This window comes from Monopterus albus, unplaced genomic scaffold, assembly GCF_001952655.1.
Source record: "Monopterus albus unplaced genomic scaffold, M_albus_1.0 scaffold413.1, whole genome shotgun sequence".
Taxonomy (NCBI): Eukaryota; Metazoa; Chordata; class Actinopteri; order Synbranchiformes; family Synbranchidae; genus Monopterus; species Monopterus albus.
The window spans coordinates 73830-96025 of record NW_018128293.1 but is presented as its reverse complement, the minus strand read 5'-3'; the positions used below and the strand labels follow the sequence as shown (position 1 = coordinate 96025).

Below are 22196 nucleotides of genomic sequence, written 5' to 3'. Positions count from 1 at the left end.
ATAAAATATTATTTCAATAATTTTACAGAGTGTTTGTCCTGAAACTTCCTTACCTCTCTCCCACCCACTTAATTTAGATTTTCCAATATGCAGAACTTTGGATAAAATCAACAGGCGTCTGCTTACCTTTTTCAAAGTAGACCGGTCTGTGGGTGACAGGAGGCTGGGAGCGCAGGCTGGCCCGCTGGAAATCTCCAGTCTTGAGGTGATGCCGATCCAATTGTAATTCAATTCATTCCTCTCTCCTCTCTTCTCAAATCACATCGAGGTCATCAAAATTTGTTGAACGTGTTCTCTTACTCTGAAACGAAAAGACTAATATAAAAATATTTCACAGTGTGAAATTTATTATGCATTAACGTATCAAAATAAGCATGTGCACATGGATCTTGACTGTTTAGAATAAACAGAAAAGACTGACTTCAACTTGGCGGTATACAATATATGTATGAAAAGATGTTACTATCTGATTGGTCCAAAACTGTTGGGGAGCAGTTGTGGTTTAAACTTAATTCTCCCAAGATTGGTCCTTCAGTCCGTCCATCCTCCAATCATCCTCTCTGCTCCAATGGTCGTGGACAACACCCTAAAAAGGGAGGAATACCTATACTCTTGAATTTTATGATCCTTGACTGACCCAAGTTACAGAACTGATGTTCCATTCAGCACCTGAACTCAGCAGTAGGTTGCATTATCAGGATGGTCTTACTGAAGAAAACCAGGAACAGGTCTTTTGACTTCAGCCTGTTTCAGATTTAAAGGGGTTGTGGGCTGTCCACACCAACAGTCCATCGAAAAGTCACATTACCACCTCACAAACAATAAAGTTAATGAATTTAATCCGAACTTGCCTGATTTACATGAAAACCCCTGAGGCCATTAATCAAAAGTGCAGCAGGTGGAGAGGGTCTAGGTGGAAGAGAAAGGGTATAGGACCACAAGTCCCACATTACTTTACTGGTAATTGACTATTGATTACATTAATGAGAGTAAGCATTTTTGTGTGGACCTAAGTCAATTGTGCCACTTGCCCGACCACAACAAAGCACTGACGGGCAAAGTGAAGTATACGGCGTTTACTCACAGATTCAGATACTGTTGGGGTCTATATGATTGTTTTAGTGAGATAACCTTATAAAGTAACTAGATTTGGATAGGTCTATTACCTGGACAACGGAACAGCTATTTGTTCGCCCATGAAAATCAATGTTTTTCCCCCCAACAGTTTCTTTAACAGCAGTGGCTGGGGCACCTCCTTAAAGGCTGTTAGTCTGTCATTTTCACTATAAAACCTAAATAAAGCTGCTACTTACCGTTACTCTGCTAAGCTAGTTACCTTTTAGCAGGACCACTTTATTTGGTGTTACTTGTTTTTACCAAGTTGTTTAACAAACTCAAGTACTAAGATGTTGGGGCTTCACAACTGATTTGTCAAAGTGGGTAAATTAGCTGTAGCTATCTCACTAATGTAACATTATCAACTCACTGTGTTGCAGTAAACAGGTTGAACTTTTTCATGTCTCTCCTCCATCCTCTAGACTTTTTAAATAACGACTATTATTAATCATTTAAGTGCAGCTGTATGCCAAGAACAAACGGCACATCGACTCACTGGTCCATCTGACACGGATCTTCAGTGAGGACACTGAGCAGTATGACCAGATGATAGTGTATGAAGGCCACGATATGCTAACCCCTGGACATAGGAATAAAGCTTAACCTCTCACACTAAGGTGGCATATTTGAAACTCATTAAAGCTCCAAACACTGCTTGAGGTTTTATGACAGAGATATTCACTCAGTAATTGACTACCATGAACCTGTGAACAGAGTTCCCTGCAGACCTCCCTCTTTCATGTTATTAATTCAAGATAAGACCCCAAAACCCCCCAAATAAAAAAAAACTTAAGACCTTATTTGTTTTGCACAGTATCTAGTTGACATAAAATGTTGTTAAGGATATGAAATTTAAAGGATATTGTATATTATGTAATAAGTAAAGAGCTGGATACTTTGTATAAAATATTTTCTGATATAATTGTCTAAAAATCATTTTAGCAGTTCAATACTGGTCTACAGAATGACACTAGATCAACATAGGTTATAAATAATTACCCGCTTGTTTTTTATTCCACAGCATGTGTCAGACGCCCTTATAAAAGCAACAGCACCAACATCTCAACAGTAAAATAATAAATAACTACATTAAAACAAAATCACATTAGCAGACATTTTAATACAAAGGTTTACACTACAAATGTAACATTATCAACTCACTGTGTTGTAGTTTAAAGGAAAACAGGTTGAACTTTTTCATGTCTCTCCTCCATCCTCTAGACTCTTTAAATAATGACTATTATTAATCATTTAAGTGCATATTAATTTATTATATAGGGCCATTGGGAACAACACCAGAGGTTCAAAACACCAGTTGCTGATAAACAGAGCAGTCATCAGCGACTCAGAATCCAGACAGACCAACCTGAGTACATCAGCTACCATCAGCCAGCTCCTCTACATGGATGACATCAGCTGTATGTCACGAACGAACGGGGCATCGACTCATTGTTCCATCTGACACGGATCTTCAGTGAGGACACTGAGCAGTATGACCAGATGATAGTAAGAAGAGAGAAGGTGGTAAAGACTAATTGGTTAGAACTACCAGGGGGCCACGTATCAAATATACAGACCACCTACATGTACCTACATGTACATGTACTTGTATCCCACAGTCACATGGGAACCACGATGAGGAGACAACAACATCTAAGTACCATCAAAGGAGAAGACAGGTCCTGAAGAGCCAGTTCAATGGGAGGAACAAGATCCAACACATAAGCCTTGTCAGTCATCAGATACCCTGTTGGCATAGTGAGCTGGCCAAAGGAGGACATGGAGGCTGCCGATGTGAAGACCCTGAAACCCCTCATAATACTGATGACCTTCATCAAGAACTCAATGGGACTGTACAGTGGAACTGTACAATGGAACAAGAGTCTGGACGGGGTATGGTGAGTGTCAAGGCCACTGTCCTGGATGAAACCCAGAGCATCCAGGAGAACATCAGCAAGATGGCACCCAGAGATGAGCTGCTGAGAGGATGTCTGAAACAGCAACAGATTGGGGCTGAAGACCTACCAGAGGACCTGCCATGGCAGAATAAGGCCCTGAATGGGATGTACCACCGACAGATAGCTGAGATGGCTGATGCTGGGAAATCCTACCAGAGGCTGGAAAAGGCTGGCCTATCAGACAGTGATCATAGCATCACAAGAACAGGCACTAAGTACCAGGTCAACCGAAGCAGGGCTCTACCACACCAGACAGGACACAGGTGCAGACTGTGCAAAGAGGCCTCAGAGACAATCCAACACAGAATGGCAGGATGTAAAACGCAGGCAGGAACAGCACATCCAAGTGTCTGGCTTTGTGTACAGAAACATCTGTGCTGGGTCTGGGCTAGACCGTCTCAAGTTCAGATGGGAGACTCCTCACAAGGTCGGACAATAACAGGGCTATGATCCTGTGGGACTTCCAGATCCAGACAGACAAGAAGGTACTGGCCAACCAACCAGACACTGTGGTGGTAGACAAGGAACAGAAGGAGGTAGTGGTGGAGGACATAGCAGTTCCAAGTGACAGCAGCATCCAGAAGAAGAACTATGAGTACATAGAGGAGTACCAGGGCCTGAAAGAGGAACTGGAGAGGATGTGGAAGGTGAAGGCCAAAGTGGTCCCAGTGGTGCTGTGACTCCTAAACTGGAAGAGTGGCTACAACAGACCAAGCAGAATGCTACTTGCTTTGTTTGTTTTTTGTCACATTGGTTTAATGTAGTACTTCCAAACTGTTACTGTAAACAGTGAGAGCAACAACTGTGTCACTATTGTTCTTGAAAACAAAACAAATAAAACACAAACAAAACTGCTTTGGACTTTGAAGATAGTTATACCTTTATTTTGAAATGATTCTGAACAATATCTATAATATTAAATTTGTTCAATAATATAACAATAATAATATAAAAGCATCAACATCTTATTCAATTCACTTCAATTCCATTTTTTGTATAGCACCAAATCACAACAAAAATTGTCTCAAGACACTTTACAAAGTGAGGTCCAGACCTTTCTATTATTATTATAGAGGAAAAAGATAAAATAAAAGTCTTTTCTATTAATGCAGTTGTTTCTCGTGCTTTTATTTGTGTGTCAGGAGAAAGTGTGCTCCACATGTAATGAAACAAAGAGGATTTCTAGATAAAATACTCCAGACACTTGTTTCTCTCATCATCCAGTTCTTGGGTCTCAATCTCAAACTTTTTCATGGCGATGAAATACTGAACAAAGGGCTCTCCGAGGGCACCAAGCATGACGTGATCCTCAGCCAGTGCCTCCAGAACGTCCTCGAGCTTCACGGGAATGGCGTATTCCCTCTGCTGACTGGGGGCTTTGCTGAGATCGCTTTCACTGTTCAGGTTTCTTCTGATGCCGTCCAGTCCTGCGGCCACCGTAGCAGCCAGTGCGATGTAAGGGTTGGCCATGGCTGAGCCAAGCTTGTTGTCAATGTGTGTCTCCCTCCCACCGTGACACTTGATGTTGAAAGAAGTGCTGTTGTCATTGCAGCCGCAGGTGGCGTACAGCATTTGTTTAGGGTCTTTGATCATCTTTGCCATGTGGCTCCGGCAGCCAAGGCCGGGCGACATCAGGCAGCTCAGAGCAGCAGAGTGGGTGAGGAGGCCAGCCAGCCATTTCCTGCCAATCTCAGACAGCTCGCCCACCTTCTCCCCGCTGTGGAACAGGCCACGTCGCCCGTTAGTATCCCACAAGCTGTGAGAGAGCACACCTGCATTGTACAGGCCGTCATCTGTGAAGAAGCCAGCGATGTAGCTGTGTTTACGGGCCAGTTCTTTGATACCGGTGCGGAAGGTGAAGGCACTGTCTGCAGCTGCAATCCCAAACTCTGGCCTCAGATTGATCTCCATTTGGCTAGGTCCACTTGCAGAGGCAATGCTGTCTATGTCTGCTCCCATGCAGTACATGCTGTCCACCAGTTGCTGGAGGAAAGGCAGGTCATGGTTGCTCAGCAGGGTGGTGGCTGGGAACAGGAGTGTCTTCGGTCCAATCCTATCTGGGGCTCCGAGGACGCAGCATTCGTAGGTGAAGGATGAGTGCAGGGAGAATCCCAGGCTTTGGAGCTGGCCGAGCAACTGCTTGGCGATGAGACGAGGGGAAGTGCGAAGGGGGCTTCCTGTCACTGTGCAGGGGTCACAAATGACACGCGCTGTCTGCTCAGCCCATGGCAGGGCCCTGAAGGTCGAAAGGTCAGGGATCAGGAGAACATCACTGCTGAAGCTGGCGGTGTTGGCGTGGTCCACTTCGTTGCTCTTAGGGCTCAGCGTCAGCTCCAAGTAGCTTCTTGGCATTGGAACCCCATGTACTGCTTTCTCCTGTGGATGTGATCTTTATATTAAAAGACAGAAAAACACTTCTGGGAAATGAGATTTATTTGCTTTCTTTCTGAATTGTAGATGAGAAGACTGATATCAGTTTCACGTCTGTCTTAAGTGCAGAGGAAACGCTGGGAGGCAATTAGCATAGCTCAGCACAAAAACTAAAAGGAAGGGGAATCAGCTAACCTGCATCATCATGTATCCTCTTTGGTTCATTGATAGTTGTTTTAAAGGAATAGTTCTTGTTATTATTTCCTCAGGAATGTTTTTTCCATCCATGCAGTATTTCAAACTGCACAGAGTAATGGCTCCCAGTGGTTGTCTGCCGAGAAATAGTCCCAGCAATTTTTACATTTTCACAGTTCTATTTGTATATTGATACAATTATATGTCGAAAAGTGAGATTAGAGGTGCTGATAAGTGTGTTTTTGAACTTTGGAGAGAACTACTGCCTGCATATAATCTTTATGCTAATTTAGGCTAATTGCCAGCTTTGCACTTAACACAAAGACATGAGGGTGGTTTCAATCTTCTCATCTTAAAAACAATACAAATGAGCATATTTCTGAAATTACTGAGCTGATAAATGGTCCTTATTTTTATATCCTACACTCCTGTGTGAGGTAATTACATGGAAGAAGCGGACAGGCACTGTCTTGGACCTGGACACCCCATGGAGGTCGGTGGCCTCAAAGCGGACAAAGTTGATATTCTCTCTGTTGATCTGCTGCTTGATCTGCTCCATGGCTGCGATGAACCTGAGATTCCCAGATATCTCTACTGTCTTGTTCCTGTTATCTGTGGAAAACAGTGTGAAGTATCTGAAAACATTTGACAAGCATTCAAGGTCAGTGTTTATTTGTCATATGCACAGTTAGGAAACATGTTTCCCGGTACAATGGAATTGTTACTTTGCTGTCCACATGAATGCCACAAAATACATTCATTTCAAATATTTAGGTTCCCATTCAACCACTTTAGCCAAGCCAAAGTCAGCTCCCAAACCAACTCTGTTTGATTTCAATCCAATATTGACTCAGACTAGACTGTTGTATCTGCCAAACCTATAAGAAACTGCAGTACAGAAATGCCAAACTAGGCCTGATGTAATCTGGAAGCAGTGCAGAGCTTGTCCAGCAGAGAGTACTGTTGACTTTCACCTACGTCCCACTCTGGATGTATCATGGTCACAATTAGAAGACAAATGAGTTGTATGAAAATCATTGTCATGGGCTTATATTTAAAAAAAAAACTATTAGAAATGCCATTGAATGATATATTGCCTTTTGTTGTTTTAACTTCCCAATAATGATATCAGTATTTACCAAACAGCTTTAAATGGTCCATAAGCCATTGCTCCAAAAGTAAAAATGAGTAACCAGTAAAAAGAGCTTTATACAGACATCTCTAAACCAAATTAACAATTTGAAATGCCCAGGTGAAATAAAAAAAATCAAAACAAATAGTTGTATGAGCTGTGACAAACATCCACTTATTTGTTAGATTTATACCATGTAAGAGAGGCCGTTTCTTTACCTATGTCTCTAAACCAAAGTGTCACCAACCTGTTTGAGAAGCTTCAGTCTCTCCCCAGGAGCTGCTGCTTGCATATGTGTGCACCTCGACTCCAGGCTGCCTATTTGTGTTTGCATCAGACCTGAATGTGCTGGATGAATCCATGCTGGAAGGCAGCTGAATAGATGTGTCCTCTCTGGACCTGGGCCCCCTTCTGGAAGCATCAAAGTGAGGTTTGAAGGTGCTGGACACCCTGTGGGGTGTTCCATCCTTTTGACTCCCATCAGACCTTCCACCGGAGCTGCTGCTGCTCCCATGGAGGTACGTATAAGGGCTCCCTGGCTTCCCAACATATGTTCCTTGGATGCTGAGCAGAGGGCTGTCCCTCAGGATGGTCTTCAGCTCATCCATGGTCTGCCTGAGGATGCCTATCTCATAGTAGGATGCCCTGGTCTCAGTCGACACCTCTGTGGTCCAGTTCTCCCCAACAGAAGATTCATCCAGCGGCTCGTCCAATTTCTCTGGGGGCCTGGGAGGTGGAGTGCCGATAGAGATCACAGTGGGGGTGTGTGGAGGTACAGGATCACTGGTGGCTGAGTGGGTGATGGCAGGACCTCCTCCTCTGCTGCTCCAGTCCACCAGAGTGACATATCCCCCCGTCACCCTCACTCCCTTCCTGCTGCCAAGGTCTGTTTGGTCCTTACCTCCACTCTGGCCATCCTGAGAACACACAGTGTGTTTATCATGAAAATCCTAAGAGGTGCTCAGGTTCACTTCAATTTCATTTGTATAGCACCAAATCACAAAAAAGTCATCTCAGGACACTTTATAATGTAAAGTCTAGACTGCTATTACTGTTATTACTATTATAGAGGAAAAATCCAACACATCCCTCTTGAGTAAGCAAATGATTATGAAAGGAATTATCAAAGAGTGTGAGGACTTACATCTGTAATTACAGTGAATAAAAATAAGATTGAGAAAGATACTTAAATAAAACCAATTGAATGAGCAAAGTCAAGAAAAATATATCTAAAGTCAAAGTTTTGTCCTGGAACAAAATCCCAATAAAAAAGTTAGATGTGGAGATGTTACCTTGAAATCTTCTGAGCCATTCATTTCTTTGACTGTACTCTTTCATGAACAGTGATTTGGAAATTTGATAGCCCCCAGCGAGCATCACTCGCACATTAATTTTTATAGACAATTGGTACAATGGTGATGAATTAGAAAATTCTCGTTGCCCCCAGCAGCCACTGAGTCCGGCTGGAAACTGGCACCGGCCGGCCACCGGTAAACTGTGAACAACTGCAGCTATGAGCTGATTGGCTGACAGAGAGGACAGTTCAGAGTGGCTGTATGTGAAACTGCAGAGTTCGGCAGCTCTGGTTGTGCTTCCAGAAATCTATGGAAGCAAAGGAGACGAATGTGAGGTCCAGACAATGGCTACTGTTGGTGATGGTGTCTGTGCTAAACACCTGCTGACTGAGTGAAATCACTGGGCAGTCTGCAAAATGTTTCTTAAACATGGAGCCCAACTTTAATGTTTAAAAGCACAGCTGAAACTAAATGTTATTTTTCCTGTTTAGTTTCAGATCTAACAAGGTTCTATGATTTTATAAAAATAATGCCCCTTCAGATAAGTTGAGGTGTATTTTTTAAAAAGTGTTAACAGTACAATCTGACCACAGACTCATTTAATAGCTGCTCTGGAGCTTTCTACTATATATATTAAACAGCATGTTTTCAGTTTAAGCTTACATGGAGCAGAGGTCCTTTATGTGCTGATAAAATTAGGAATTTAGCATCTAAAATATTGTAACAACCGGGCAAACTCCATCTCCTGTTGAAAACCATGTGTTACAGTCGAAAGCATCTATAAAAAGGCCCTCGTGAGACTGTATTCTCAGCCACTGTTTCCAGAATCAAGAATGAACACTAAAGCTTATGTGTATCATTGGTCATTAAATAATTTATATGCTTTATAGATTCATAATGAGCTGTTAATAAAGCAGGTCTTATGATTTTTAGGCTGTAAAATATTTCTTTTACACTAGACCATCAGAGCTGCTGTTAAAATATTAATAAATATTTAATGAAAGTGTATCTACTGAACGAATTAGTCAAGTCTGGGGCTGTAAGTAAAATGTTTCTAAATGGACTTTGGTACAGATGCATTTCACTTAAAATCAAATAAATATTAATTTACTATATTGTTCATTTATTATTGGAAACTTTGTTCCTTCATATTTTTGAAGTGTTTGCTCATTTTTGGATGGATTCTCATGTTTTCATATGTTTAGCTAATCTGCTCTAGAAGTGGCTAAAACAAAGAGGTTATGCATGTATTTAACTGGAATTAATTACTAGAAGTGTACCAGGAAACTTATTGCAAGTCGTTAGAAATAAAAAACAGGAAATCACAGACCTGGGAAGTGTTACCAAAGGACTTTTCACAGCCCAATAACTGTCTTTATTTAGTACTGCTGGATTAGACTGACTTAGTTTGAGCTACGAGGACCTAATAAACTGCCAACTCAGTGTGTTTATTTGTTATTTTCAATAATATCCATCAGACTATAGTTTTCATCAGGCAGAGTGATTGCAGTAAGTTCTGGAGAATGTCATCTCTAGCTGTAGTGATAAACATTTTGTGCCATGTTACAGCTGTGACTGGGAAACTGTGGATGGTTTCTGCTGTCTCCTGCCCTCTTGGTGTCAGGAGGAGCAGATGCAGCCAGCATGGACACAGGGAGATGTCTGGGCAGAACACCTCACATTTTCAGGGTGGGGTTTCAAGAGCCTTGTCAAGCTAGACACAATTAAACTCATAGGAAAAACCAGGAGTTCCATGGGTTGCTCTTCAAAATGGAAGTGAGGGTGTGTCATTCACAGGAACAAAGAGAAAAAAATCATAATCATCTTAAAAAAAAGATTTAAGTCATTAAATAACCAAAAATATCTGTGTGTAATAATATACTGTTTGTGAATCATGTGTAAAATCTCGACTAAGAATTAAACTTACATAACAGGCATAAAATGTTTCTATTCTCACTATTTCTGAAAAGTACATGTAAATGATTTAGAGTAGGAGTCAAGACTAGAATGTGTTGGTGGTAAACTTGTTTGAACTTCACTTGAAGGGCCACATGCACTTGTTTGGGTCCAGGGAGTCACGTTAAAGAGCCTCAGTGAGGTGCTGGGTCACCATGTGGCACCAGAAGAGCTTCAGTGCACCTTGGCATTGACTCTCCAAGTCTCTGACCTCTTCTGGAGGGATGAACACTGTTCTACCAACAGATGTTCCCTCATGTGGTGTTTTGATGATGGTGGTGGGGGAGACGCTGTCAAACATGTCACTCCAAACTCTCCCATAGCTGTTCAACTGGGTTGAGACCTGGTGACTGTGAAGGCCACAGCATACGATTCATCCTATGTTCGTCCTCATCAAACCATACAGTGATGGGACACTGCCATCCCGGAGGAGACCACTCCCGTCATTCGGGGCTTTCCTTTTGTCACCCGTATATATTGCATAAGCGCGTTTTATTGTGAAAGGTACGACAGGAAGCCACACTCACACTTCCTCCGGCTTGCCGCCTGAACAAACCAGGAGACTTTGGCTCCGCTCGGATACAGCACCTGACTGTATGGTGGAGGACCATTTGCTATTTTGTACCTTTTTCTGGGGACCGGCTGTATGATTAAGCTACAATCTTCAATGAGTAAGCATATCCCAGTAAGTATCGTTTTACTGTGGCTGCCATTTTGTTTTATCCCTTCGGCTTGTGTTGTAAATTGTTACCAGCTGGCCACCACGTTTCTTCGGTGAAATCACGGCCTGCTCGGCACAAACCCGGTTTGATATTCGTGTCACTCTAACACTTCACATTCAATGCCTTATTTAAATGCTACATAACTAGACTAAACTGGCATTTCCCTTGGGCTTATATGTGTTAATTAAAGATTTGACTAAGTATTTGTCGCGGTTAGCCAGCGGCTGTCGGGTGCGCGGCACGGGCTGGTGCTAGCTAATGCTAGCCCGCTAGCCGCTGCTCTAAATCGACGCGTTTTTACGTGAAACAAGTCAATACTGTAAATGATGTTTTTGTGCGGTTTCCGACACATACTGCCCTCCTTCTGCTTTAACGAGGCGTCGTGTTTATCGCCTTAAGGCACATTGTCCCCCTCCCAGCTACTAAAGGCCTCGAAAGGCCCGAACATCGTTCACGATCTGGACTTGAATACCAGACCAAACAATACATCCCATATTATTGGCACGATGGTTTTTGGTGAATGTGATTATCGTAAATGTGGATAAACGGATGAACGTGTATAACTAGAATATAGAAAGAAATATTGAAGGGTGGGGTGTTAGAAATGGAAGAGAATGGAGTATTAAAGGCCTTTAGAGCCATTTCAGATGTAAGGAGGTTTGATTAGATATTTATAATTATGTGTTAATAAAGTATAAGTTAATTAAGCCATGAAATTGGGTGGCGGCATGCACCTTTTACGTTGGTCTGTAGCCGCCATTAAAACTCAAAAAGAAGAACATGGTGTGCTCTCAGGTGATGAAAGGTTGAAAGGGCAGAAGACAGGAGGAAGTAAATGGCAGCCAGCCTGTGAGTGAGTCAGAGTTAGGAGGAGGATGATGATGATGGTGATGATGGTGATGTTGATGATGATAACAGAGCCCCGCTGAAGGCCTCTGTGAGCTCAGCTTTCTCATATGACCAGTTGGGATGTTACAGCACTGCAGCCTGAGCACGATACAGGTAGGCAGGATTTAATCTCTGTCCTTCATGCCCTGAACGTCAGTAAGTATTTGACATCTTACAATCTCGGTTTTTTTCCAGATCAAGTTTGTAATAAATGCAGACTAAGCCAATAATTCAAGAAATAAGCCATTTGTCACGGTTGACAGTGCGACAGCTCACGGGAGGAAAACTGAGCCTGTTACATGCTTTAAGTATTTGGGAATTTGGCTCCATGAGTGTCTAATCTTTAAACAGCATATTTAAAAAAAAACCTTGGTTAAAGGTAAAAGGTTTTGTTATAAACACTGGACTTGTTGCTGCCACTTTTCACCAGAAGTGGATTATGTGACCTTCTGTATGAATGCTCCAAATAGACACTTGATACGGATTCTATGTCTTGTACTTCAGAGCTGGCTCTCTCATTGGTGTACGTCTATTTATAAAGCCGAACTAAGTAAACTCCCATCATACCTTTTGTAGATTCCTCTCACGGAGTCCACCTGCTGGTTCTAATTTTAGATCTCGTGGCTCATATCTGTTGTCTGTCCCAAATGTCCGGACAGAGATGGGAAAGAAGGCCTTTATGTTGCCTGCTCCTGGATCAGCTTAGGAAAGTAGCCTAATCTACTCAGTTTGGTAAAACTAACTGATTTCAGCATTATTGATAAATAGCTCCTTTAACCCTTGTGTTCTGTTAAGGATCATAACATCAGCACCTGTTTTCACTTTTAACCACACAGTGAAGTGTGATTTCACTATTTTCTTAACTTCTCTGTTTTCGGTGTAATGTCTTTCATCTTTGGTTTCACTTCTGTAATTGTGCTGTCTTTGACTGGTTTTTGTAAACACTGCCATCTTGGTCAGGGCACTGTTATAAAAGAGGCTCCTAACCTCAATGGGTCTTCCCCACTGACTGTATATATAAAAATGTGGACAAGCCCACTGTGACGTCACCTGTTGGTTTATTGAAGAGCATTTTCGACGGTCGTGTGACCGTCGCCGTACTGATGGCGCTTCACTCCAATGGCTAGCACTCAGCGTTCCCCTCCCCTCCTCCCCTCTGTGTCCCGCAGCAGTTCTGTGGTGTTCTGGGTCACACATTTATGGAGTTTCTGAAGGGCAGTGGGGACTACTGCCAGGCTCAGCACGCCGCCTATGCAGACGAGTGAACAGCCAAACTTGCCATCGATCCAACGCACTTGAGCCACAGGAGGGACCCCGGGAAGTTGGCAGGACCGGGACACCTCCCAGAACCAGCGACAACTTGGCCTGGATGGGGTAACTCTACCTGCTGCACACTGCCCTTGTCGGCTTCTGCCTGGCCAGGTGGAACCAGCCTTGTTTTATTCTTCCTTTTCTTTTGTGTTATCCCAAAGGAGAGGGTTCTGAGTTAATTTTCGAGTTGTCCACCCTTTTCAGCCGCCAGGTTTGCCTAATTTTCCCATTTGCCTGTCGCAGCCTTACTTTTGTTTTGTTTTTTACACCTTGCCAACCTTGAAGACCGCCGGAGGATCTTTTGTTTCTGGAAGCTTGTGGGACATTCGTGGTTGACATTCCCACCGAGTTTAACTGTTTACATTCGTGTGTTTACTCTGGGCAAGACTTTTGGGTTTTGTTTTTTGGTTTTTTTACTTTGTCACAATGGCTCGTATGAACAGTTACTTTTGTTTTTTTTTGCACCTTGCCAACCTCGAAGACCGCCGGAGGATCTTTGTTTCTGGAAGCTTGTGGGACATTCGTGGTTGACATTCCCACCGAGTTTAACTGTTTACATTCGTGTGTTTACTCTGGGCAAGACTTTTGGGTTTTGTTTTTTGGTTTTTTTACTTTGTCACAATGGCTCGTATGAACAGACCGGCCCCTGTGGAGATCACCTACAAAAACATGAGGTTCCTCATTACCCACAATCCCACCAACGCCACCCTGAACAAGTTCATAGAGGTGAGCTGCAGTGTTAGACGTTGAAATGTATTCAGTCAGATTTACGGGGAGTTTACAGTGTGAAGTAGTTTGTTTCTAGCACGGTGTGTTCACAAACATGAGGGCAAGGATAATGTGTTGAACATTAAAGGAGATAAATGTTCTGAAAAGCTAAATGCAACAAAGCTCAGAACTGAATTCAGGCTCCAGGAGTTGAGGCATTTGAGTGAATTTTAAAGTATTATTACCTGTGTATTTACATTGTTTGAGGTAGATTTACTGTCTTACTTATTTTTAACAAATGCTGTTTGTTTTTTTTTTTACAGGAGCTGAAGAAATATGGAGTCACCACCGTAGTGAGAGTCTGTGAGGCCACCTATGATGCCACCCTGGTGGTGAAGGAGGGAATTCAAGTTTTGGTGAGTTCACGTCTGAATTCTTCTTGATGCTCGACCCATCGAACCAGACTGAATGTAGCCTGTGTTTGTGGTGGTTTTTCTTTCCCAAACATGTATGGTCAGTTTCATCTCTGAGTCTTTAAGCTGTTTTATTACTGTAATATGCAAAACATCTTTCAATAATAAAAACATAACAGACCTAAATGCAACCATACTGTTGAGCTCAGAGTTTGAGGTGATACTGTTTAAATCTCTTTTTGTCCTAACAACAGTCTAAAACCAAATCTTGCTCAGTTTACATTGATCTGACAGAGATAGCAGCAGCTAGTTGTCACATCTGAGAAACATTTTGGCCTTTTGCTTATCAGCGGCTTATATTTTTTTATCCATCTTATGTAACACCTTTGAGGAGAGTCGGCAGTGCTGCGCCACTGTGCGACTGAATTTTCTTATCAACATAAAACCAGTATTTTTTTTTTTTTTTTGTCCATCACTGACGGCATGAAAATGTATTAAAACCTCAGGTGCAACTATGAGAAGCATTTCAAACATGTCAGATAATGATACAGCAGACAGAAACTGTCCCTCCCTCTGCAACAACATTTTTCTTTCCTTGCAGCTGCCCCAGCCTTTTGTTTTGAGTTTCACGAAACTGGGCTGATGATGTAATTTCCCTCTTTGTCCCTCTTCTTCTCTAGGATTGGCCTTTTGATGATGGAGCTCCTCCCCCCAACCAGATCGTGGATGATTGGCTGAACCTGCTGAAGTCAAAGTTCAGGGACGAGCCCGGCTGCTGCATCGCTGTGCACTGTGTGGCAGGGCTGGGAAGGTGAGCGCTCGCTAAAGTTATTTAATGGTTGATTCTCTGTTTTCAGCCTCCAGAATTTGACCATTTGCTGTTTTCCACAGTTTTAAATAATTGAATATTTCTTATTTTTGGTCTGACCAAAAAAAAGTGACTTTTGAAGATGTTACTTGTAAATGCCAGTGCCCTTAACTGCACCAGTGGCTCCCTCACGTGCATCTCTTCCTTCCTTTTGGGAGTGGCTGTGGCTCGGGGGTAGAGCAGGTCTCTAAACCAGGGGGTTGGCGGTTTGATTCCTGGCTTCTCTGGTCCATGTGTCAGTGTCCTTGAGTAAGACACTTATCCCAGAGTTGTGAAATAGTATGAAAACGCTTCCAGTGTGCTGTTTATAAATAGCTTTGCATAGAAAATACAGATATGTCCTTGCATCTCTGTCCTGCCCACTTAAGATGCAAGAAGAGAATGCAAGGACAGAGGAATCGGAGAATCACATTTAAGATAAGAAGAGATAAACCTTTATTAGTCCTAGAGCTTTAGGCCACGTTCACACCGCAGGCTGAAGTGGCTCAAATCTGATCTTTTTGCCCAAATGTGACCCATATCCAATTTCCTTATGAGTGTAAACAGCACAAATCCGATTTTTTTTTTCCCCCAAATCCGGCCCAGGCCACTTTCATATGTGGTCCTAAATCGGATACATATCCGATGTTTTGCAATGCAACTTCAGTCTGAACGGCCATGTCGCATTTCATGCGATTTTTATGTCATTGAAATGTGGCAGATGTCACAATTCTGCGCTGGAGGAGCCGAGGCCATAAGCAATATTTGTGCTCTCCTCCTTCTTGATATTCTTCTTCTTATTATTTCTTTATTTCGATTGCACATTAACTGGTACATCACTACGCACATGCTATTACGAGCTGCATCCATTTTCCAACACAGTACGCTGCATCTGACGTCACGCCCTCTTCTGCGCATGCGGGTCCCCTCAGGGCCGTATACCGTTCACACATGGGACAGATGGCAGTTGCATTTAAATGACAGTGTGAACAACAGCGCAAAAAATCGGATTTTGGCGAAAGATCTGATCATTAAGACCTGCAGTGTGAACGTAGTCTTAGAGACATGAGACTTTGTTTCCTCTGATCATTCATCTGAGGCATCCAGTTGCCAGCTGACTTCCAATACACAGGACAATAAAAGGTGAAACATCTTCGACCTAGAAACCTAGTCCAGTTTCCTTTTATACAGGACAATAAAAGACTTCATGAAAGTTGCTGCCTTGTATCTTCACTTGTGTGTCCTCCAGCAGCTTCTTCAACCCTTGTTCTGCAGAGTAGGTATAAGAGTGCTGGGACTTCAATATGGTGGACCAGTACGACTTCTTGGTTGAATGAGGAAGGAGGAACAGGCAGTTTAAAGAAACTGGGATTAACCCTCCATTATGTTCCAGGAAGTTTTGACAAGCATTTCTTAGAAAAATCCTTTTGCAGTTCTTGGAAACCTCGTCACAGTTGTCAATGTCTGATGTGTGTTTGTGTATGTGTTTATATAGTTGTTGGTATTATACATTGTTTTATTCAATGGTTTTCACTCAGTTTGTTTGGAAATAAACCAAAAACATGTGCTGCCAGTTATGTGGACTTTATTTTGCCTTCAATGACCGGTAATATGACATTTTGCTCCTTGCCTGTTTGTTTAGTTTAAACAACCTGTCAAACAGGTTGAGTTTCCATCCTTTCTGCTTTTCAGCTGACGTGAGATTCAGAAATAGCTGGATGTCCTCCCCCTGTGCTCACTTGTAATTTACTGGTGTCATCTTACATATTTAGCTCTAGTTTCTGACTACAGATTAGTTGTGCTCAGTCACAAACATGACGATCATGGGTGAAGTTGTTTTAAACTGAATCACTAAGTCTTTGATCATAGATAACAACAGCACCCAATAAGATGTTTCTGTAGCAGTTCCTTTACACTGACGTGCTCCCTGTCCCCCCCCCCCACAGAGCTCCTGTTCTGGTCGCACTCGCCCTGATAGAATGTGGGATGAAATATGAAGATGCTGTCCAGTTCATTCGACAGTAAGTTCACACGACAGTAAAAACCTTCTGACGGAGTTAAAGATCATGTTTTTGTTATATACAGATCACTTTGAGTTGAGCTTGGCTAATATGGGGTCATAAGGATTATACCTATATTGATATTAGGGAATTAAAAACATCAGATATATCTGCAATTTGTTTTCCTTTTTTAGGTTTTTGTGGCCATGTACAGGACAGGACAGTTGATAAATAAACTTGGTACTCTGATGGTTCACTACCTCAAATGTACAGGATCTATGGTGTTTATATACAGCAGGGTGTTTTCCCTCATCACCACACAGTTATTTTTCATTGTGATCTCAGCCTCGCGTGTCGGTGATTCAGCCGTGTTTGCGTTAACAGGAAGATCCCTTGTTCATCAAACCAAGCACTCCCTTTTCCTCACTAAGCTGCCTTAATCAATAGCTGCAACCAGTAACCACGGTGATTTCTCACATCTCTGCCTCTACGGATAATCGACACTGGGTGTATTGGGCAGGCAGCACAACGTTTGTAGGAGGGCACTGAATGCCATTCACCACGTCAAACAGTTTGGATTTGTTTTTGAATCAGTCTCCCTGTCTACAGCTTGTCACGTGACATCATGCGTTCTTGTTTGGGTAGAGATACGCCAAGGCAACAGTCGGCCGCCATCAGTGAATGTCTGTCAAGGCTCGTCTTCCCATTGTGTCCTACACCTTTGTTACCTGTCGGCGGCTTTTCGGCCAATTCAACATGTTGACTCGGATGTTGGGCCTCGGTGGTGAGAGAGAGGCCACTCTGACCATTCAGCTTACCGAATCTTTGCACAAGAAGAGACCGGTTGGGGAAAGCCCCTTCAGCCTGTCGCTGTAGTATCAGTGATTTCACCCGTTATGTGCGGAATCTCTTTTTTTTTTTTTTTTTTTCCTCTCACTTCAACAGTCTCTCTTCTTCCACAACCAAAAGACCAAGGAGACCAGAGAACGGTAGTGTGGTTTGCAACTTATAAGACACATTCTCAGTTAGAAGCAGCTGTGTGGAACGAGAGCTGCTTTGTTTATAGCTTAAACTTCCACATTCTAGCTCTTTTTCCTTTCTCTTTCTGAATGACAAATGCAGACACTGCCACCTGCTGGTAGGGGGAGTTATCTGTCACACAGATGTCTGTCATCTGTGCGGTGTGTTTAGGTGTCACTTTTTCAACCCAACTGACCCAGACAAAGCAGACGTAATGTGGCGCAATGATTGGCCTTCATGGCTGCTTGTTCTTTCACAGCTTGGTGTGTCTCTGCCCTTTCTGGTTAACGCAGCTTACCGAGGAAAAGGGAAAGCTTGGTTTGCCAATGTTAACATTGTCACACGGGACTGAGATCACATAGGGATCTGAATAGCGGCCGAAATGATTAATCATGCAGCCCTACCTGCCATATATACACAGCAGCAGCTCTGTGATAGGCTCAAGCTGGTTGTCACTGTATTGGTTGGCCACTCATGTTGAGATCATCCTGCTTTGTGTGAGCTATTTCTCCCAGAAACAGGGTTATTTTGTGCTGCATAAAGCAGCGAGGGATGAGTCATAACTGGAAGTAGCTGAGACATCAGATGAGATCAGAGTGATGCAGCAGGACGATGGGTGGGAGTGTTCTGAAGTATTTGATGCATCATTATTTGAAATGTTTATAGGTGTTTGCTCTAAAATGAAATGTTTTTCATAAAGAGTTAATAGAATAATGCTGAAGATGTGCATAGTTTGGTTTTTAATTTAAAGTTTCATTAAGGGAGAACAATATGGATTAAATCTTTAATCACAAAGGATGTCGGTTGTATTTACCAGTGGTGGAAAGTACATTGACACAAGTACTTAAGTAGAGTTTTGAGGTATCTGTATTTTCATTTTCTGGTAATACTTCATTGCATTTCAGAGAAACTTTGTGCTCACTACATTTATTGGATAACTTGGGTCACTAAAGGACATGTATTTTACCCTGTGGTGTTGGTACTTTTATAAGTAAACAATCTACGTACTTACACCACCGGTTATATACAGTGTCTTTGTACAGTTACTTTCCTGAAATACAACTGAGAAATTATTTATAGATCTGATAAGCATACATGGGGTTTTTTTTCCCAGCAAATTAATACCTGACAAAAGTACTTTTGTAACATGGGTTTAAAAAAAGTTCTATTAAAGTCAGGGCTGAGTCAGCATTTTTGCATTCTGGGTTCCCTCACCCTGAAGTCTGTGGGTTTCTATTAGACCTCTGAAATAAGGTTCGTGGTAACACAAGGCCAACACAGTTTCAGGTTTTGCCCTGTGACATCAAACACATCAGTAAATACCCCACTTGTGTCTTTAAAATGGCAGTTGCTAACAAGTGGCTAAATGAGACTACAGAGGCCGCCTGGGGTTTTAACTGTCATCATACTGAACATGGAGGCCCTTGAGCCTTTACAGCCTTATGTTTAAACTCGCACACACAAACTGTTCTGACACGGCCATGATCGTTAGCTAGATCAGGTCACGTTGAGAGGAAACGCCATGGTGGTGGCGCTGAAGTCATAGGACCGTGGTATAGCTTGTTTATAACCTAACAATGGCTTGTTTATAACCTAACAATAGCTTTTTAGGTGGCTGTATTTGGGCTCAGTAGAAACATTACGTGTCATGTCAGAGTGCTTATAAAGGTCCATGGTTCATGTTACACTTTCAGTGTTGTTGATTCTCACTTTCACTTGTATAAAGTGACCTGCTCTTAGGTGTTTAAAACGAAACTCGTGTTATTTCTTCCAGGAAGCGTCGGGGAGCGTTCAACAGCAAGCAGCTGTTCTACCTGGAGAAATATCGCCCAAAGATGCGCCTGCGCTTCAAAGACTCCAATGGCCATCGCAATAACTGCTGCATCCAGTAGAGCCAAACCCTGAGCTGACCTCGCAGTACAGAAGAGATTTGTTAACCCGGCCTTCCTTAGAATCATTGTGTTGGTGGTTTTTATTTGGAAAATCATGTTTAGTAACGCCCCTGTCCCTTCCACCATGTTTAGTAACGCCCCTGTCCCTTCCACCATGTTTAGTAACGCCCCTGTCCCTTCCATCTTCAGGTTCAAAATTAAGTGTCAAAAAAAAGAGTTGTGTGAACAAGAATCACGGTTTTTCTTCTTTGTGTGTCCAAACAAAAAGGTAGTGCTGAGTTGTTACTGTAAGACATTGGATTGTTTTCTGCAGACACATCCCAAAGATTTTGAATGACTCGTGCGATGATGTTACCTGAGAACGTTCTAATCAGAAAACAGACAATTTTACTTTATGTGAGCAACTATGTCCCCGTTCGGTTTTAGGGTTCCTAGCTAGGGTAGACTGACCAGAAAGAGGTTTGCCTTCCTTCAAATCAGATGGTTCATCCGTAAATGCCTTACAATCGAGGTGGCGCAAAGGCGGTTGAGGCTGGCATTTGAAAAAGGTGTTCCATTTTTCTACTCTGAACAAGAAACGGAAACCGTTGCCTTTGTCTTGTGCAGGACATCTTACACGCACTTCTGTCCTTTCAGTAACTAGTTTTATATTATAAAATGCTTAATTGTTGCAGTACTTGTCAGTTGAAAGTCTAGGAATTCGTACTCTTTTCTTTTCTCTCTATCAGAATTTTTGTTTTCTAATTAACTGCAATGTCCAAAATGTGATTTTTTTTTTTTTTTATTTTTTTTTTTTTTCTTCAAACTGGACTTCCGGCATCTGCGATATTTTGTATGCCTTTTTATTTGATGTCCGTAACTTAAGACTTGGATACTTGATGATTTTATGTATTTGAAAATGTGTACTATTAATATTAGGTTGGCTATTTATACTATCAATGGATGTGTGATTTAGTACCGTGAGTGACAAAGTCGTACCTGTTCACCAACTTGTGAGAGTACATTAAATGATACACTGAAAAACAAACGTGGGCTAGTGAGTGGATGTTTTCTACTGGTTAAGAATTGTGCTCATGGTTGTACCTTTTCTAAAAACCAGTGTGTTGAATTTATTCTCACCTGTGGAAACTAGTTGGACAATTCTTAATTCAGGGTGCACTTGCCAGCTTTTTACCGGGACTTTGAGCCACATCTCGCCATCAGCTGATGGTGTCAAACTATTTTCTAAATGACCTTACAGTTTACAGATGTGAGATCTTGACAAAATGGTAACAAAACATTTAAATAGAGTGGTTTCCATTAAAAGACCAGGAGACAGGATTATGATTTAACAGATGCTCAGAGTTCACATTTGTGTTGGACTGAATAAAGTGTGGTAAACGAAATTGGTAAATACCTTTTCAGTGGGACAAACTCACTGGTGGCCCTGTTGTTTTTTTGCAGCAGACGAAGAGGTTTTCTGCTTTTGATCGCTTTTCTTTGAGTCAAGTCTCACGTTTTCCATACCCAGCGGTATTTTAGTAATGTGTATGAAGTCATCTTGTACTAATAACAATGATAAAGTTAAACTATCCCACAGCAAACAGGAGAAAAGCATCATCTCGGTGCACACGATAACTTTTGTTTAGAAAATAAACGCTGAATGAGGCAGTATCGCATACTTGGTACTTTAAATACTCTGTGCTGGTAGCAGGTTATTTTTGCACATTTCTTTTTCCATCGCTGCCCAGTTTCCAGCAACATCCTCTGTGTTCTTTGTGTCCCATCAGTTAAGAACCTAAACACAGCAGCGTTCACCCGAAACAAAGAATGATGTCCTGTTATTTAATGACACATCGTATTCAGTAAATGGAAACATGAAAAGGGTCGAGGTTAGCTTTCTTGACAAGTGAAGCCAAAGGTGAGCTGAATCGTTTTAACTGGTACTGAATGTAATTTGTTTCTGTAGTTATATTGTTAGTTTCTCCTTGCGCTCATTTTTAAATATATAGCCAGCCTCCGGCATTTGCACCCCTGAAGCAGTACCTGACTCCTCTGAAGTACAGATGGGTAGGAGTGTGTGTGGTTATCCACTACCAGCCCTGTGACAGACTGGTGACATGTCCAGGGTGGACCCCGCCTCTCGCCCAGTGTCAAATGGGATTGGCTCCGCCCCCCTGTTACCCTTTTACATATTAATCTATATGACTGGGTTATAATTACTGATCCATTATTGTGTTCGTTGCTTTGTTCCAGCTGGTAAAATACCTACCTTATAATTTGAAGTACTTTACATACTGCTTGGTAGCTTGTGAATTTCCCACCAGGGATCAGTAAAGTCTTATATTTATACTATATTTTGTTTAATTAATCAGATCCTAAAAATGCAACTAA

The 22196-nt window shown here is 42.2% G+C and overlaps 2 protein-coding genes across 2 annotated transcripts; one reads left to right on the top strand and one right to left on the bottom strand.

The window, feature by feature from the left end:
• Positions 1-4256: 4256 nt before the first annotated feature.
• On the bottom strand, positions 4257-8087 carry lgsn (lengsin, lens protein with glutamine synthetase domain). Its single transcript, XM_020586555.1, has 4 exons — positions 8064-8087; positions 7111-7688; positions 6085-6274; positions 4257-5450 (listed from the first exon to the last, which is right to left on the bottom strand). The coding sequence occupies exons 1-4, from the start codon at positions 8085-8087 to the stop codon at positions 4257-4259; spliced, it is 1986 nt and encodes a 661-aa protein (XP_020442211.1).
• A 5305-nt stretch (positions 8088-13392) lies between these two features.
• ptp4a1 (protein tyrosine phosphatase 4A1) lies at positions 13393-20850 on the top strand. Its single transcript, XM_020586564.1, has 5 exons — positions 13393-13669; positions 13975-14067; positions 14745-14875; positions 16858-16932; positions 19706-20850. The coding sequence occupies exons 1-5, from the start codon at positions 13565-13567 to the stop codon at positions 19821-19823; spliced, it is 522 nt and encodes a 173-aa protein (XP_020442220.1). The 5' UTR covers positions 13393-13564; the 3' UTR covers positions 19824-20850.
• The last annotated feature ends 1346 nt before the right edge of the window (positions 20851-22196 follow it).

Bases quoted from the DNA above. Each gene is read 5' to 3' on its own strand.
- lgsn (XM_020586555.1), bottom strand. From the start codon at position 8,087: ATGAATGGCTCAGAAGATTTCAAG. The intron at 7,689-8,063 runs GTAACATCTCCA...GTGTGTTCTCAG, and splicing joins ATGGCTCAGAAGATTTCAAG to GATGGCCAGAGTGGAGGTAA. The intron at 5,451-6,084 runs GTAATTACCTCA...TCACATCCACAG, and splicing joins TGCCTGTCCGCTTCTTCCAT to GAGAAAGCAGTACATGGGGT.
- ptp4a1 (XM_020586564.1), top strand. From the start codon at position 13,565: ATGGCTCGTATGAACAGACCGGCCCCTGTGGAGATCACCTACAAAAAC. The intron at 13,670-13,974 runs GTGAGCTGCAGT...TTTTTTTTACAG, and splicing joins CCCTGAACAAGTTCATAGAG to GAGCTGAAGAAATATGGAGT. The intron at 14,876-16,857 runs GTGAGCGCTCGC...CCCCCCCCACAG, and splicing joins TGTGTGGCAGGGCTGGGAAG to AGCTCCTGTTCTGGTCGCAC.